The 16,954-nt window shown below is 57.4% G+C and overlaps 1 protein-coding gene across 2 annotated transcripts; it reads left to right on the plus strand.

The window, feature by feature from the left end:
• The first annotated feature begins 1,039 nt into the window (after nt 1-1,039).
• ACOT11 (acyl-CoA thioesterase 11) lies at nt 1,040-15,719 on the plus strand. 2 transcript variants are annotated; one of them, XM_069023474.1, is made up of 18 exons: nt 1,040-1,203; nt 5,256-5,331; nt 6,815-7,013; nt 7,843-7,912; nt 9,804-9,854; nt 10,886-10,946; nt 11,150-11,251; nt 11,507-11,642; nt 11,934-12,090; nt 12,425-12,544; nt 12,620-12,764; nt 13,668-13,723; nt 13,852-13,918; nt 13,996-14,079; nt 14,168-14,301; nt 14,586-14,717; nt 14,790-14,916; nt 15,003-15,719. In XM_069023474.1, the coding sequence occupies exons 1-18, from the start codon at nt 1,040-1,042 to the stop codon at nt 15,156-15,158; spliced, it is 2,037 nt and encodes a 678-aa protein (XP_068879575.1). In that variant the 3' UTR covers nt 15,159-15,719. The 2 variants fall into 2 exon arrangements, with proteins under 2 accessions (XP_068879575.1, XP_068879576.1); XM_069023475.1 differs by lacking the exon at nt 9,804-9,854 and having other exon boundaries at nt 1,099-1,203.
• Nucleotides 15,720-16,954: the final 1,235 nt, after the last annotated feature.

Consider the following 16,954-nt stretch of genomic DNA (forward strand, 5'->3'; position numbering starts at 1 on the left):
CTCAGTGGGGTTAAAATCCTCAGGCAACAATCTTCTTCCAGAGAGAATCTCCATCACCATAATCGGATCAATCACCTGGTGCTGTGCAGCGCTGCTTCCTCCATCCCCCAAAGGCTCCAAACCCCCTCAGGGGGACATCACCCTGAGCTGGGCCCCACCTCCATCCCTACCCGGCCCAGCCCTTGCAGAGGTATCCAGGTGTCCCACCTCCCCTGTGCCTGGGTCTAGGGTTTTGACGAACATTTTCCACGTCCAGCCTAAATTTAGGTGGCTGAGGCAGGGACTTTTGCCTTGTTCCAGTGCTTTTGTTATTCTTATTTACAAAAACAAAAAAAAAAGGGGGGGGGGGGCTTTGTTAAAATTGCTTGATTATTTCTCTGCTGGCTTTCCAGTGGCAATACTTGTGCTGCCGGTGCCTGCCAAGAGCTTTGATCAAACTCTTGTAGGTCGATTACCAAGCTTCACTTGTAAAAGTGTGTAAATCAAATACAAAGAGAACAACATCTCCACTAAACCCATTAGTCATTAATGAGGTGACAGGGCAATTTGCATTTTATTTCCTTGTTAAGAAAAAAAAAAGGGGGAGGGGGGAGGTTTGTGATAAGCCCTGTCAGAGGTACTTCAAAGGCAGCAGGGCCAGGGAGCAGCTGTGTGGATTGGATTTGCTTTGGAGAAGTTTGCCGAGGCTTTTCCGGACAGTGAGCTTGGTGTCGGCACCGGCGACTCTGGGGAAAATACTGGTATTTTTAGGCAAGTTTAACTGAGTGCCCCTTGCTGAGGTGATGGGGGGAGAAGAGGATGATGAGTGGGCTGGGGAGGAGACCTCATCCCAGGAGCTGCTCCCTGGGGGGGGATGAAGGAAGCAGCAGCACCCCGCTCCGCAGAGCTGCTGGCAGCGCGCCGGTGCCTCCCGCCGCTCTCCCTGGCTCTGCAGCCAGCCCGACGCATTCCCTCCTGCATCCAGAGCCAACCTCCAGAGCGCCGGCCATTTTCCAGGCGAGCGCAGATCTGCCAAGCGCTACCTTAAGAAAAGTTCTGCATGGCCATATTTAAGGAAGCGGGAGGGGGTGTGCGCTGGCCCCGTCCCAGGGCTCCGCGCCAGCCTGGCCTCGACGCCCGCGCCCGCAGGTGTCCGGACGCTTCTCCTCCGAGCCAGCCGTCGCCTCAACACCTCCCGCAAATGCTCAGCTTCTTCTGGCTGAGGTGAGGGCTGGGGGGAGCTGGGGACCATGGGGACAAGGCGGGGAACCCCAGGGCTGGGTGAGCGGGAGCTGCTGTGGAGACTTCCACTCCCGGCGGTGGAGCGGCGGCTTGTCCTGGCTTGCATCGGTGCTGGGCGGCTCTTCCAGGGGGAAGGTGAGGGGTGAAAGCTTCTTGTGCCCCCCTGCTTGCCCGGGTGATGCTTTCTTGCCCTTGGGGTTTGCATCGAGCTGTGCTGCTGCTCCATTGTGGTTTTCATGGGAACGTGGCACCCTCCGGCTGCAGCGGGGACAGCGGGCAAGAGCTGGGAACATCAAACCCCCCCCGGTCTTCCTGGGTGCGACAGGAGGAGTACTAGAGGGCTTTGGCTTGAATCAGCTTCTTCTCACTTAAAAGCAGGGGCAGATATTTGGGAAGCGTGGGCACAGGGCTGCTGGCAACGATGGCGGCACGGCGAGGGCAGAGGGATGGGATGTGCTGGGGCTGGCTGGGGCAGGGTGGGTGGCTGCGTGGGTGGCACAATGCCATGAGGATCTCCACCCTCAAATGAGGCGGTCTTGGCCATGGTGACTACCATGATGTAGACCATGGTGTTCACCTGGGTGTTTTCCAGTGGTCTCAACCATGGTGACCCCCATTGTGGAGACCACACAGGTAAGACCACCAGGGTGTAGACCTTTGCACCAGCTTGGTCTCCACTGTGGTGGTTTCCAGCTTGGTGGGCTCGACTGTGGTGGTCTAAAACACGGTTGTATTGATGTTGTGGCAGTCTCCTCCCTGGGAACGCTGTGGGTGGCAGGGCAAAGGTGCCTCTGTGTCCCCAGGTGTGTGAATTTTGGGCCTGGCAGTGTTTACAGCTGTACTGGGGTGACATGTGGCATTGTTCTCCCCCTGCACTGGAGCCAGACCTTTGTCTCCTGGGACACTCCCTTGGGAACTTTGCCCCTGTGCTGGCAAATCAGCACCAGCCTTCCCAGGAGCCTCACAGGAGGTGTGGAGAGCGCTTGGGCAGGGGTATGGAGGGGGCTGCGGGCAGGGCCAGGGCTGGGGATGCTTCACCCTGCGGTGGAGAGGGAGGTGAGGGTGCTGGAGGTGTCCCCACTGCGCTCACCTTGAGTGAAGCTTTCCCATGGGTGGTGGTTGGAAAACCATCATCCCCTTGTAAGAGGAGTCATCGCTCTTGCCTTTGACCCTCGGTTTGCACTTTCCTGGCCCTATGCCTTGCTTTGCACCATGAACTCTAAGGAAACATGATGTGTGGTCCCAGAAATACCACCTGCAGTTTGTCCTGGCCTTTATTCTGGGCTGGCCACCCTCTGTGCTGCAGGGAGCTGCTGTGTTTCCTCACCGTGCTGTGACCTGGCCCTTCAGTCCCTCTTGTCCCAGTGGGGCCACATCCTGAGCAGCAGCTCTCATCCTGGGGACCCTGCTCCATCCCCATGGGCATGCAGTGGTGGGGCTGAGCTGTGCTGGACATCTCCAGTACCGCTTGCACCGGGGCTTTGCCACTGCTGGCAGTGGGAGTGGTGGGCCAGGTCTCGGGGGATGGACAGCCCTCACTGCCCTGTCGAGATGGCAGAATTTCCCAAAGTAGGTCAGGTTAATTCTTTAACGCGTGCAGATTTGCTTGTTACCATGGATATTGCTCAATTATACACCAATAATCCCCCATGAGAACTTCATTGTCGCCGCTTTCCTCCCCAATGTCTCCCCCCTTTTTTTCTTTATATACTTCCAGGGAGGGGTAAAGTTATGCCGAGGAGCCGGGGTGGGGGTAGGAGGCAGAGCCAGGTGGGGGAAAATGGGGATTAGGTGTTTGGGAGGTGGGAGTGGGGTGGTGAGAGAGCTCTGAGGGCAGGTGGGGGTGGCTCAAGGTGCAAGGCTGCCCTGCTCTGCCCAGAGCCCCTCCAAAGCCCAGCACTTGGGACCCCCACCCCAGTTTCACCCTTGTCCCTCCCTCTCATCCACTGTCTTGGGGGTGGCAAAAGCAAACACCCTGCTTTCAGTGGGCCCAAGGATTGGGGGGAACAACTGTTCTCCTGCATCTCTGCCGAGCATCATCCCAGGGAGCTGCGGGACCCACGAGGGTTTGCAATGGATGTTCATCCCCTGGTGATTTCTGAAGAGGCCAGCACCGAATTTCACAGCAGAAACCTTCCCTGGAGCTTGTGGATGTTCCAGTGCTGCAGGACACCCTTCTGCCAGAGTACAGGACAGTTGTGGGGTGCTGTAGGGTCCCTCTCCCCAGTATTTGCAGAGTTGTTGGTGTGTCTTCCCCTCTGTGTCTTTGCTGGTTTGCTCTGTGGGCTCCTTAAGCCTCCAGAAGCACAGGAAGTGAGCGTGGCAGGAGGCAAGGAAAACATTCTGCTGGAAGGGTTTTTTTTTCTAATGCAAACTTTCTTCTTTTTTTTTTTTTTTTTTTTTGGGTAGAAGTGGGTCATTCAAGGGGTGACAGAGTAAGAGCATCATCGCCTGGGTACTGCATCCTGTTGCCATGGTGACCCGAGGGCTGCATCAGTCAACAGCTTTAAAATTGTGACAGTTGAGTGAGGCTGAAGATTTTAATGAGGACAGACACTTGCTCTCTTAGTTTCGATAACAAATACTCCATAAATACCCACTGGCTGAATGGTTCCGGGTCTCTGGAACGCAGCCGGGGCGCTCCCCTTCCCCAGGGTGGGAGCGTGGGCTGGGGCTGCCTGGGAAATAGCAGGAGGATGATGCAAAGCAGACAGCTCTGGCTATTTTTCCTCCTCCTGCTAACGCAGCCCAGGGGACAAGGTGACACGATTGCAGGTTTGGGTTTCCAAGGAATGTCCCTCTGGTGCTGTAGGCTGGGGCTATGGGGTGTAACAGGACCACCCCCAGCCACCGCCTCGTGTCTGCAATTGGGCAGCAAACCCGGCTTGTAAAACAGGAGAGTAACTCTTGCACTGGGCTCTTGCAAGGGCGGGTGAACCATCAGGAAGCTCCCAAACATCAATAACAAGGCTAGAGAGGTCATGGGGCGAGGGAAAAAGTCATGGGGCCGGGGAAAGCAAAACTCGGTGCTGCTGGGGCAGGGGTGGGAGGCTGCGAGAGGCTCCACGGTGCCGTTTGTGTGCGTAGGGGACCTGAGCGCCCTTGTTTTGTACCGACCTCATTGGGTGCACTCCGTGTGATGCCCCAGCTCCTGATGGTGCAGGAGGCAAATCTACAGCTCCCACTCTTTTAGCCCCTTGCCAAAATCAGTCAATCCCCTGCCTCAGTAAAAGAGCAGCTGCCTCCAGCAGGTAGAGGGATGTGTGCTGGGAAGCTGGGGGTGTGCCAAGGGCCTGGCAGTGTTGTGTTTAAAAGCAAACTGTAAATACAAAGACTCTTCCACTTGTTTTTGCTGCAGCTCCCACTCTGCCTTTCCTTGCAATGCCACCACAATGTCCAGCTGGGACACAGTCACCATGCTCGTGGCCCAGGAGCCTGCAGGCACCCAAGGGCACACGGTGCCCTTGGGGAATGCCAGGGCTTCACAGGCAGAGGGGCTGAAGCAGGGCACAGCGGCGTTGCTGGCATTGGGTGCTTCCCATTCGCTGCCCTCAGTACCACCCATGGCAGCCTCAGCCCTGCCTGCTGCCAAAAATATGCTCCCAGTTGTCTTGTGACTGCAGCGGTGTCACTGCTCCGGCCAGGGGAGCTTCAAGGCACAGTCCTGTCACATGTAGCAACACAGGAAGCACTGACAAAGCATCACTGACCGAGGGGTTGGCCAGGGCCCTGCAATCTGTGCTTGGTCCAGCACCCCAAAATAGCTGGGCCTCTTTCATCAGGGCTGGTGAGTGTGGGACCTGACTCCCATGGAATGGCAGGCACCTGCCCTGGTCTGCCCTTCTCTGTTTCAGCTCTGACAGCCCCCTGATAGATGCTGGCGAGGGTTCAGTGCTGTGGGGAGAGACGTCAGCATGGGATGTGGGGACAGGGTGTGACAGCCCGCCACACACACTGCCTTGTCCCTGCTGGGAAACAGCCACCCCCGTCTCTGCCAGTCCTGCCGTAACCAGAGCCACTCTTCTCCTTTCCAGGTGTCTCTTAAAAATGGTCAAGGGGAATATTATAGTCCCTGAAGAGATCTTGAGCTTCTGTTGCAATGGCCTCCAGGTACCCCTCGTGCTGTGCAACTAACCCGTGGCTCCCTGTTGTGCCGGCGGCTACTAACCCAGGCTGTGCTGGACAAATGCCACCCTGTGCCAGGAGCTGCTCCCAGCCCTGCACTGGACTGGCTGCCTCCTCTCCCAACGTGTTCCCTCCTCATCAGCATCCCCAGCCTCATGCTGGCTACCTCAGGCCAGGGCTCTTCCCAGGACTAGCAGCTTCTTCCCTAAAACTCAGAGCTGTCAAATGCCGGGAAAATGACCGGAGGGATCTCGGGCCAGGCTGTCTGCTCACTCTGCAGCAGGCGGCTTTGGAGCTCTTTGCATTGCTGGCTCGTACCCCAGAGCCTGCCGGCTTCCCAAAATAGCTCTGTGGTACTCATGTAGGCGCCTCTGCATGCTGGGAAGCAGCCTGGGAGGTTCACGGAGGGGTTTGGAGGCTGCTGGAGGGGCTCTGGTGGCCAGGGGTTGGTCTCACTGCAGGATGGGGGCCCTTTGCCATCGGCTTGGCTCGGCGCGCTCGCCGCCGTCTCTGCTGAGGCGAGGCTTGTGCCGTTCCCGGGATGTCGTGTACCAGTAGCTATGGAAACAGAGGTTAGACCCACTGGAGAAAAATGCTATTCTGAGAGGCAGTGAGCTCAGGGTAGTCGGGAAAGCATCATTTTCAGCATAAACCCATCTTTAAAAGAATCCGGGCAAAGCAAAGGGCAGAGAAGCTGCTGGAGTGGGACTCTCGCAACAAGTGCTGTGAGCGGGAGCTGCAGCGGGAGCAGAAAGCGGAAGGAAGGGCTGTGACAAAGCCCAGACAGCTCCTCGTGTCTCCTCAGTTACTCACCAGGCTAACTGAGTTCACCCCTTGTGTAACACGACTCACTTGACATCTCTCATCAGCTGTTTTCCCTGCCAGCACCGCCTCAGCCTCCTCTCTCTCCCACCCTGCTTCCCACCGGGGTGCCAGGGGAGCCTCTCTGTGCCCTGCAGATGGACCAGCCAGCAAGGAACGTATTTTACTGCCCAAACAACCCCAAACTGAGGATGCTTCTCCTCTGCTTCTTGTACCACATAGCTTCCAGTGCTTCCTTTGGCAAAGGGGGGTGTTGGTGGAAGGTGTGGAGCACTCTCCAGCCCCAGGAGAGCAAACCCACCCTGTGCTGCAGCACGTTAGAAATGAAGCTGTCAGGGAGAAAAATTCCTTCCCAGAGGAGGGATTGACTTTGGGAGGGGTTTTATGTGGTGTTTGGGAGGGGGCAGTGTGGTTGGGTGATAAATGGCCTGGAAACCTGGAGTAATCCCTTATGGAGCATTTTTTAAGAGGGATTTTTCCCCATTTGGCTGCGGGCACCTTGTCTTTGGCAAGGGCTTTGGCGGTGCCCGGGGGTGTGCAGGGCTGGGGTTCTCCCGGCTCTGTGTGAGGAGTGTCTTCACGGGTCACTGTTCCCTCCGGGGATTTGCTTCCCATTTGGGTAAAACAGAGCTTTTGTGCCCCACAGAGCTCGACCTCTCCACCACGTGCCCGGGAGCCAGGGGAGCGGGAGGAGGCGCCGGGGGCCATGGCGAGCCCCTCGCCTGCCCGCAACCCCACCGAGGTGCAGATGAGCCAGCTGGTGCTGCCCTGCCACACCAACCACCGCGGCGAGCTCAGCACCGGGCAGCTGCTCAAGTGGATCGACACGGCCGCCTGCCTCTCTGGTAAGCCATCCTCTCCCTCTGGAGCTGTCCTCCTGCTGGGCTGCCAGAGAAGGCACCAGGCAGGATCCACAGGATCCAGCTCATCGGCAGCATCCCTGGCAGTCCAGCACAGTGCCTCGGAGTGACGCCAGCTGGGGACCCACGTAATTCCATTTTGCTGAGTAATTAGAGAGCAAACAGGAGCAGGACAAGAAGGGGAGGAGACGTGCACTGCAGCATGCATGCTGGCTTGGGGACAGATCAAAATCCATGCCTGCTTTGTCTATAATGCTGCCCTTTTCCTTGCCTGGTGTGCAGGGCATGGGGAGGCCAGGCTGGTGGCATCCCTGACATCCCGGCAGCAGCCGGAGTGGGCTGAGCTCCTCCACTCAGCAGGAAACAATGGAGCTCACCAGCTCAGCCAAGCACGGGCAGGTTATGACAGGGAAACGGGTGCAATTCTGCAGTTGGATGAGGTTCCCAGAGCAGTTTTGCAGTCTGAGGTTCCTGGAGTCCCAAGGGAAAGTCTCACCGGCAGAGCAGCTTTGAGATATTTGCTGTGTATGGGGAGATGGAATCAGCTGCCGGTGCATCCCGACAGCTGCAAACTCACGGAGGGAAGGCAAACACCAGCACACCCTCCAAACCTTCAAACATCTACAAACCCGCGCTGCTGGGGGAGGAGAAGCCCCAAATCCCGCTCTTGTCCCCAGAAATGGGCATGAGCAGATAAAAGGATGCTGCCTGGGTGTCACCGGTGTCACCAGCCTGGGTCAGAGGAGCCCTCGTGCCCCTCGCACCCTCAGCACACTGGTGCAGGTTGCTGATGCAGTTTGTTTTTCCTTTCCAGCCGAGAGACACGCTGGCTGCCCGTGCGTCACGGCTTCCATGGATGATATCTATTTTGAGCATACCATTAGGTAAATACTCCGCGCCCCGCGGGGCATGCGCAGGGAAACGCAGGGGTTTTTCCCATCTGCCGGCTGCAACGTGGACAGGGGCTGGAGCTGGAACAGGGAGCAGCGTGCCTGGGAGAGGAGGAGGTGCAGTGGCAGTGCCAGGCTCGCAGGGCAGCCAGGGACCGAGGCTCCATCTCCGCCGCAGGGCTGCGGACGGACTGTCTGCTCTGATTTATCCTCTGTCTGGTCGCCTGGGGAGCTCCTGCTGCGTTGGCTTCCCGGTATTTCCCCCAACGCCAGCTCCTCCCCGGCTTAGTTCAGGAAACAGCTCTGATTTAGTGCTCTGGAAAACTCAAATCTTGCAAATCGTGCCTCTGTAGCGGCCGTGTGGGTGGCTGAGGCGTGGTGGGGCTCACCCACCCCGCGGGTGCTGGGGGAGCTGGGACCTCCCGGCTTTGTGAGATGCATCAGGCTGGGCATTGCTTGGCCAAAATCCCACCCCAGGCTGGTCCTGGCATCCCCTGGTGCTGCCCCACAGAGGTCCCCCTCTGATTCATGCAGCCCTTGAGATGTGTCAGGGAATAACATTTTTCCTGACCTGAGGATGTGACCAGAGGGGACAAAAACCCTCCCAGGGCTCCGCCCTCGTCATCCACAGGCTCCCAGTATTGAGACCATTCCCACCCAGCATTCCCGAAGTAGTCTCCTTTTGTACTCCCAGTAAACCCAGGTACTGCCACCCACCTTTACTCATCTCTCAGAGCCCCCACACCCCCTGTGCAGGGGCTGCCTGTCTGTTCCCACCTGGGTGCCATTCCAGGGGGCTCCCTGGGGGTTTGCCATGCCATATAAGATCCTTGCAATATAGGATCCATGCTGCCCAGCAGCTCCTGCCTTGCCGTGTAGGATCCATGCAGTACAGGATCCATACTGCCCAGCCACTCCCTGCTGTGCAGGTCTGCCTGCTGGGGCAGGCACCAGTGTGGATACCCAGGGCTGGCATTGGGGTCCCTGACTGTCAGCTGATTTGTTTGGCACTGGGAAGCCTGACTCACTCTTGGGTTTCACTGTCATTCCCAGGAAATGCTGAACTCACACTTTTGCCCTCTCACATGAGGTGCCCATCGCCCTGGGGCTCAGCTCCATGACAAATCCACAAAGTGGGGACGTGGTGCAGCCCTGGTGCCACCTCCCACTGGCAGAGGTGGGATTGATACCCTGCTCCTGGGGCAGCTTTGCTGGGACACCTTTTCCCCTGGGTTTTGGAGCAGAACAGACCCAAGCCCCACTCCACAGCATTACATCAAGCCCTGCAAAGCATTTGTCCCTCCTCAGGGGTGAGCTGGGCACTGCTCCAAGGGGGCAGGGAATCTGTGCTGCTCCTGGCTCAGATCCCACTTGCTGTAGTCCAGCTTAAGGCTCCAAGCAAGAGGCCTGGCAAGGATTTCCTGCAGAGCTGTTGGAAGGTGAAGTTCTGTGTCGGATCTCCTCACCCAGCTGATTGTGCTTTCTGCTGCCCTTGCACTGCGGGGGAGAGGCAGGGAGGAGCTTTAGGTGCTTGAGGGCACAGAGGAGACCCCAGAATTATCACTGGCTTAAAACTCACTGGCTGGGCAGCAGATTCTCCCCACCCCTCTGCCCTGCCATGTGGAAGTGCAGCCTCTGGGGAGGATCACACGTACCCTTGAGTGAGGCTTCATGTGGCATTTATGGCACTGGCTTCTACTGTTAGATAAGGACAGAGAAGATAAAGTATTTTTGGGGCTATATATAGACATGTGGGGCTGCCAGCCTGCCTGCCTGGCCCATTGCCCTTGCATGCCCCTCGCCGCAAACCCATCCAGAGCATCCATCTGGCTGCTTCCATCGCCTCTAACCCTCTCCCCACATTTGCTTTCTCTTTTTGCCCCAGCCAGCCGTCTGTAAGCCCCGCTGGGCAGCGGGACGGGAGGAGCGGTGTCGGGTACGGACGTGTTTGGCCCTAGAGCAGCCAGCCTAGCGCAGCGCTGCCGTGAGTTGGGAGCCTTAACCCCACTGACGTGGCATGGCATGTGAACAGAGGCTGCTCACGTAACCCTGCTAACGTTCTGGCATGCCACCGGCCGGGGGTCCGTGCTGGGGGACAGCCAGAGGCACCAGCTCATGCCACTCCTGCTCCAGCCAGAGCCAACGGGCAGAGGGTGTCATTTACAGAGCTCATTTGAAGCCTGAAGTCATGCGTGAGGGCACGAGGAAAAATCTGGTGTCAGAGCACACGCTGACTCTCCCTCACTTCTGTAAGTGGTGGTTACAGGGTTTATTTTTCCACTGAGTTTTTTAGCACTGGCCTCTTTTAGGGAATGAGGAGTATTCCTGATTTAATAATGTATTTGGTAAAGACTGCTGTCGGTGTCAGCAGAGTTTAATTTGTTCATTCCATGGGTACCAGTCTGGAGTAGCTCAGGCTGCAGGACCAAAGTTGTCGCTGTGTGTTTACTCTGAAGCCTCCTGAAGGCACAGGGAGAGCAGCATTTTGCTGCCAGCATTCATTTAAGAGATGGTGCAAAATGCCCCTGGCTGGACCCTGCCTCCTGCCATCTTCCAGTATCCCAAGGTATCCACTGCTTGTGGGAAGGCCCCGTGGCTGGTCCAGTTGTGCAGGACAGTGGATGCAAGGCTGGAGGAGCCGTTTGCTCTGGCAGGAGCGTGCATGCCCACATGGGCAGGGGGTGCCAAGCAAGCCTTGGGCACCTCTGCACTCCTCGGGTGTCCTGGCAGCACCCCAGACCCGGGGACCCACTTGCACGCAGCTGCTCAGGGGTGACATCTCACTGCTCTCACATCTCGGGGGTGGCTGTCCCCGTGTCCTGCTGGCCATCTGGCATGTCCCACAGTCCCAGGAAGCCTTGCCACAGCGGGCAGTGAGCCGTAGTGCCGTGGCACCTCAGTGGGAGCCGCTCGGTGGCTGTTGTCCCCGAATAACCCCACAGACTTTCTCCTCTTCCTGTTTTTCAGCGTCGGGCAAGTTGTCAACATCAAAGCCAAAGTGAACCGAGCCTTTAACTCCAGCATGGAGGTTGGTGTGTGCCCCTGCCCCTGTCTCCCTTGCTGTGTGCCCGTCCCCACCAGCCACGTGGCCAAATGCCCAAATCCTCCCGCAGTTCCCAGCTTTGATCCCATGTGTTCATCCTTTTTGGCTGGCTCTGGCCAGGGGTGCTTGGTGGGATATGGGTCCCTGGGGAGCAGAGCTGACTCTCAGGGGTGTGTGCCCTCTCCCAGGTGGGCATCCAGGTGAGCTACGAAGACCTGTGCAGTGGGAAGCACTGGAGCATCTGCAAGGCGTACGCCACCTTCGTGGCACAGGGCCCCTTGGGCAGCAAGGTGAGCAGTGGCTGGTGGATGGGGGGGACTCTGTTGCCCCCTGCACAGAAGCAGGAAGGAAATGGTCTCTGTTGGACTGGGCTGGGCTCAGTTTTCCATCACAGCAACTGCTGTTCCTTCATGGGTCAGTGATCCTGTGTCCCGTGTTTGTGCGATGCATGGTGGGTGGCTCTTGGCCCTGCTCTGGGCGTGGAGGGCACCTGCTGGCTGCTGCTGGTCCCCCACTGGGACTGCCCCCTGCCCGTCCCTTTTCAGGTGAGGCTGAAGCCGCTGACCCCGCAGACGGAGGAGGAGAAGATCGAGTACAGCATCGCTGCTGAGCGCCGCCGCATGCGCCTGGTCCACAAGGACACCCTCAAGGACCTCCTCACCCGCAGCCCCCAGGAAACCGGTACCGTGTCCCGCAGCCCGGGCTTCCAAAATAGCCCTGACACCCACTGGTGACATCCCACTTCCTCAGCAGGATGCTGGTGGTGATCCCTTCATGGAGGTTTGGGAATGCCCTGGCCATGGAGGGGTAGGGATCAGCCCCACCATTCCAAACTCCCAGGCTGGGAGGTTTGTGGGGGGTTGCTGCAGTGGGAGGGCAGCTGTGGGAGAGGGACAAGGGCTGGTGGGGTGCTGGGAGCAGGGGTCCCACTGTCCATCCAACACTCTGAACCCTGCTTTCCCCCTGCGGCAGAGCTGGAGACGCGGGACGGCAGCGGGGCGGTGCCAGCGGAAAAGACGCGGGTGGAGAGTGTGGAGCTGGTGCTGCCTCCTCACGCCAACCACCAGGGCAACACCTTCGGTGGGCAGATCATGGCCTGGATGGAGAACGTGGCCACCATCGCAGCCAGGTGACCCAACAGGGATTCAGAGTCAGGGGATGACTTGCCTGGAGGGAACACATCTGGCTGGGTCTGGCCACAGCTGGGTTGTAGGGACCCTGCAAAGGGATGGTCACCAGCATGTCACCCTTGGGTGACACTGCACAGGGAGTACCAGGGGTGTGTGGTGCTGGGGGATGCCAGGGAAGGGTTCACACTCACTGCAGTTGGCTCATTGTTCCTTCTCATGGCTGGCTTTGGCCATTGAAAGCCAGGGGTGCTATTTTTTGGGGTCTCCTCAGCCCTGGCTGGGTCAGGGAGGGTGCACGGGGCCATGGCCGGAGGGTAACACCTGTCCCCACAGCCGGCTGTGCCACGCCCACCCCACGCTGAGGGCCATCGAGATGTTCCACTTTCGGGGACCGTCGCAAGTCGGAGACCGCCTGGTGCTCAAGGCCATCGTCAACAACGCCTTCAAAAACAGGTGGGTGCTGGTGGCAGGGGTCCCCTTCCCACCCTCCCCACGGCCCCCCACTCCCTCATCCCCTCTCTCTGGCAGCATGGAGGTGGGGGTCAGCGCCGAGGCCTACGGCCAGGAGATGTCCGTCAGCCGCAGGCACATCAACAGCGCCTTCATGACCTTCGTGGTGCTGGACCAGGAGGGTCATCCCCGCACGCTGCCCATGGTGGCACCTGAGCCAGGGGTAAGGATGAGCTGGGCTGGCTTCTCCCCACCGTGGTAGCACGGGACCCCCGGGAATCCCGCTCGGTCCTGAAGGGCTCTTGGATTCGCAGCAAAACAAATGCAGTTTTATGATGATGGAAATGAAATTGCTCAATAGCAAGTGAATTAAATTGATTGCTCGGTATAACTAATAAAATAAACCACTTGCCTGTGCAGAGATGGAGATGTATTAGCCATGCAAGGCTTAACAGAGTATTGCTTGCAAATTCCAGCTTGTCTTTTCTATAATTTAGGGGAAGGAATGTTGAGGTTGTTTTTACCTTTCAAAGCATCCTAATCCATAATTTGCTGGGATCCAAATATTTAGGGAAGTCTGTTACAGGAGCACAGCAGCAAAGCCAACACTCATGTGTCTCAGCTTCTCCTGGGCTGATCCTTGCCCAGCTGCCTGATTTTTTTTGGTGCCTTAAAACTAGAACCTCCCACTGTGATGGAGATCATCTCATGGCCAGAGTCAGGCTCCCTGAAACCTCCTCATGCCCGCTTTAAAACACCACACTAGCACTTTCTTCAAAATAAGCTGCTTTATTTTTGCCTGTTATTTCCCCAGGAGAGGACATTTGCAGGTGCTAGGGAACACAGTTTGTGTTTCAGGGGCTGTTTGCAGCTTTGCAGCCACAACAAAGGTTTTCCCTAATGTGCCAGTGCCCATCACTTGATCAGAGCATGGTGGCAATGCTCAAATAACTCACAGTTAATCACTGGCCATCACTGCAGTGTGACCAGGGTGGCAGCTGGCAAGCAAGGGGGCTTCACCTTCCAGCCCTTCCCTGCTGAATGTTTTTCCCACTCCCAAAAATATGTGATTTTTTTTTTCATCTTCCTTTTCCTATTAACTTAATTGCCTTTTCCCATTTATCAGGATGGAGAAAGGAGGTACAGAGAAGCCAGCGCTAGGAAAAAAATTCGGCTGGACCGGTGAGCAGCAAAGCCGAGTCGGATGTGGGGATGGAGGAAGGAGGAGAGGGGGGCTCAGGGCTGAGGTGCAGGGACAGTCTAGGGTTGGTTTGTGTCCCCTGATAAGGGAAACTGTTCCTTTGCTGCAGAAAATACGTTGTCTCCTGCAAACAGACCGAGGTACCGCTCTCTGTGCCCTGGGACCAAAGCAACAAGGTAGGATGTGGGAGCTGGTGCCTCCTGCTCCCTCTCCTGCTCCCCCTCCTGCTCCTGACGTGCTGCCCCCACCCCAGGTTTATCTGAGCTACAACAACGTCTCTGCACTGAAGCTGCTCGTGGCCAAAGCGAACTGGGCACTCGCCAGAGAGAAGGAAAAGGTACTAAACCCTGTCCCTTCTCCCTCGCCCCAAAAGCGTGGGCAATCCCGGTGGGAACACGTCCCAGCCGTGCCCTGTGCTCCCCGAGGTGCGGATGTACACGCTGGAGGAGGACAAGTTCCTGTCCTTCCGCATCGAGATGTCCGTCTGCATCACGGCCAGCCGAGCCTTCTCCCTGCTGTCCAACCTGCGGCGCCGGCACGAGTGGGACAGCCACTACGTGTGAGTGCTGCAGGCTGCCCCGAAAATCACACCCCCGACTTCAAGCCTTGTGGTTGAGCATCCCTTGGGCCTTTCCTGGGAGCCACCATGTTGCCTTGCTTGCTCTTAGAGACCCTGCACTGTGTCCCTGTCCTGGCTCCATGCTGATGGCTGCACTTTGCTGAAGAAAATACTTATTTTGGGTCCCCCCAAATATCTTGGGTCTGGCAGTGGGCTGTAAATGTGCAAGGCCCAGGTTCAGGGGGCGCGACAGGGTTTCTGTGACCAGTCCCCTTCCCTCACAGGAGTGCTGAGCTTGTCCAGAAGGTCGATGATGACGACATGATCTACCACGTGGTGAGCCAGAAGCTCAGGCACGAGAACAAACCGCAGGACTTCGTGATCCTGGCGTCCCGGCGGAAGCCCTGCAGCAAGGGGTGAGTGTCCAGCCCGACCCCTGCTCCCTGCCATCCAGGCTGGGCCACCTCACCGGGCTCTGTCCTCCCCAGGGACCCCTACGTGGTGGCCTTTCGGTCGGTGACGCTGCCCACCCACCCTGCCAGAGCCGAATTCACGCGCGGGGAGACGCTCTGCTCCGGGTTCTGCATTTGGCCAGAGTCAGAGGAGATGAGCAAGGTGGGATGCTGTGGCTGTGCTCCCACAGCCCATGGGGGAGGCCCCCCCCTCCTGTGCCCCTGCTGACCTTGTCCTGTGCCTTGCAGGTGGCTTATTACAACCAGGCTATGCCAGGGTACCTCAACTACGTCACCACCAATGTAGCGGGACTGTCCTCTGACATCTGCTCCACCTTTGAAGCCTGTGAGAAGTTCCTGCTGAAGAACAAGGAGGACCTGATCTCACAGCTGCAGGACTTCTAGAGCCGTGCTGACCCCCTGCTGATAGATGGACAGACAGATGAGGGGACACTTCTGTGGTGGAAGGGGACGTGGGATGGTGGCACCCAGACCCTGTCTCCCTGGGGGCTTTGGTCCCAGGGGCTGGGGTGGAGGGGCATTACTGTACCACCTCATCCCTTGCACTGATGTGTCATATCTTTTCTTCCTTCTTTTTTTATTTTATTTAGGAATTTTATAAGCTGATGTACAGGACTGGGTTTTCTAGTTCACTTAACGCTACTTGAATCTTTATATGATCCAAAATCTTCCCAAACCAGATTCTTTTTTTTTACTAGTTCTTTGTGGGGCATAACTGGTTCCTTTTGAGGCAGCAAAGGGAAAGAGGGAGCAGTGATACAGGGAGGGTGCTGTACCCCTCCCTGGTGTAGAGGTGGCTGCAGGAACATCCCACTCTCCCCAGGACTGCTCCTTTTCCTGGGCAGGGCTGGCAAACTGCCCCTGCTCCTCCTGGGCTGAAATCCCACCCCATGGGACCATGGAAGGAGCAACAGTAAAAGTGCATTGAAAGGAAAAACACCCATATGTGCTCTGGGTGAGTGTCTGCTCCAGGGGCTTGCTGTGTGTTGAGCTTGGAGCAGGGATCCTGCACCCACGGCACACCTGGGGCTCAGGTGGAGGTGGGGTTCTTTGAGGCAGGATTCTGCTGCAGGAAAGGGGTGGTGCTCCCTGCAAGTGGCTTTTGGGGACTGCCTTGAGGTATTGCTGCCATGTCTGGGGCAGCCCTCCTCATCCCGCTCTGGTGGGTGCACCAACACCTTGAGATGTAAACCCCAAACTGCCTCAGAGGTGCTGGAAAAGAGCCAAACCTTCTTCCCCTAAGTCTGGGATGCTCTGGGAAAGCCACCAGCATGAAGCAGGTGTGACAGTGGAAGTGCTGCTCATCAGTCACAGCCCAGGGGACATCTGCCCTCAGAGCATCTGTGGAGAGCCCCCTGCCAGGCCTTCCTGGGTCACACAGCCAGAGGTTTTCTGATGGCATTGAGGTTTGTGGAAGGCTTGCTGCCTGCTGGAAAATGAATGAGCCCTGGAAGCCCTCAGGCACACAGAGCTTCGGGCACAGCAGGTGCCAGCTGTGCCCTTGCCTCTGCCTGCAGAGCCCTGTGCTTAATCCCAAGGATAAGCAAGTGCTGGTGATGCTGTGCGTGGGGTGCAGTGAGGCCATGGGGCACCAGAAATGAGCACAGGGGCTTTTCCAGATGTTTTGTCCCTCTGCAACACCCCATCCCTTTGCTACCCAAATCCCCCACTCGGTTTATAAGCAGAAGGAGCTCCTGCCCCTCTCCTGTGGGCACCAGCCAGTGGCTCCCACGCTTGGGCTGGCTGTGGCCATAAACCCCTAATCTCTGCTGTATCTCCCATCATAAACATCTCAGCTCAACGCCTGGCACGGCTGTGCCCCGACCTCCCAAAGATAAAGCCATCTCAGGCTGAACATAGTACAAAACATTCAATTTTTATTGAGCCCTCTTATCTCCCAAAACTCAGAGCAATCCTGCCTTTTTATCACCAGGACGAGCGCCATCCTTTCTACTTACCATTAGGAATTGCTGCTGCTTGATTAAGTGGAGGGGATGATGTATTTGCCTGAACATTAAACTTTAACTGACCTCTCCTTCTCCTCAAGTATTGTGCTTTTTCCCGCTGGGAGGCCCCGGTCAGCCCTGGCTCCAGCCTGGCTGGGTCCCTGGGGATGCAGGGTGATGGAGCAGGAGTGACCTGGGGGCACGGCAGAGCGCTGCAGCGGTGCGAGGCATCGT

The sequence above is a fragment of the Aphelocoma coerulescens genome, chromosome 8 (assembly GCF_041296385.1).
Source record: "Aphelocoma coerulescens isolate FSJ_1873_10779 chromosome 8, UR_Acoe_1.0, whole genome shotgun sequence".
In the NCBI taxonomy this organism is placed as follows: Eukaryota; Metazoa; Chordata; class Aves; order Passeriformes; family Corvidae; genus Aphelocoma; species Aphelocoma coerulescens.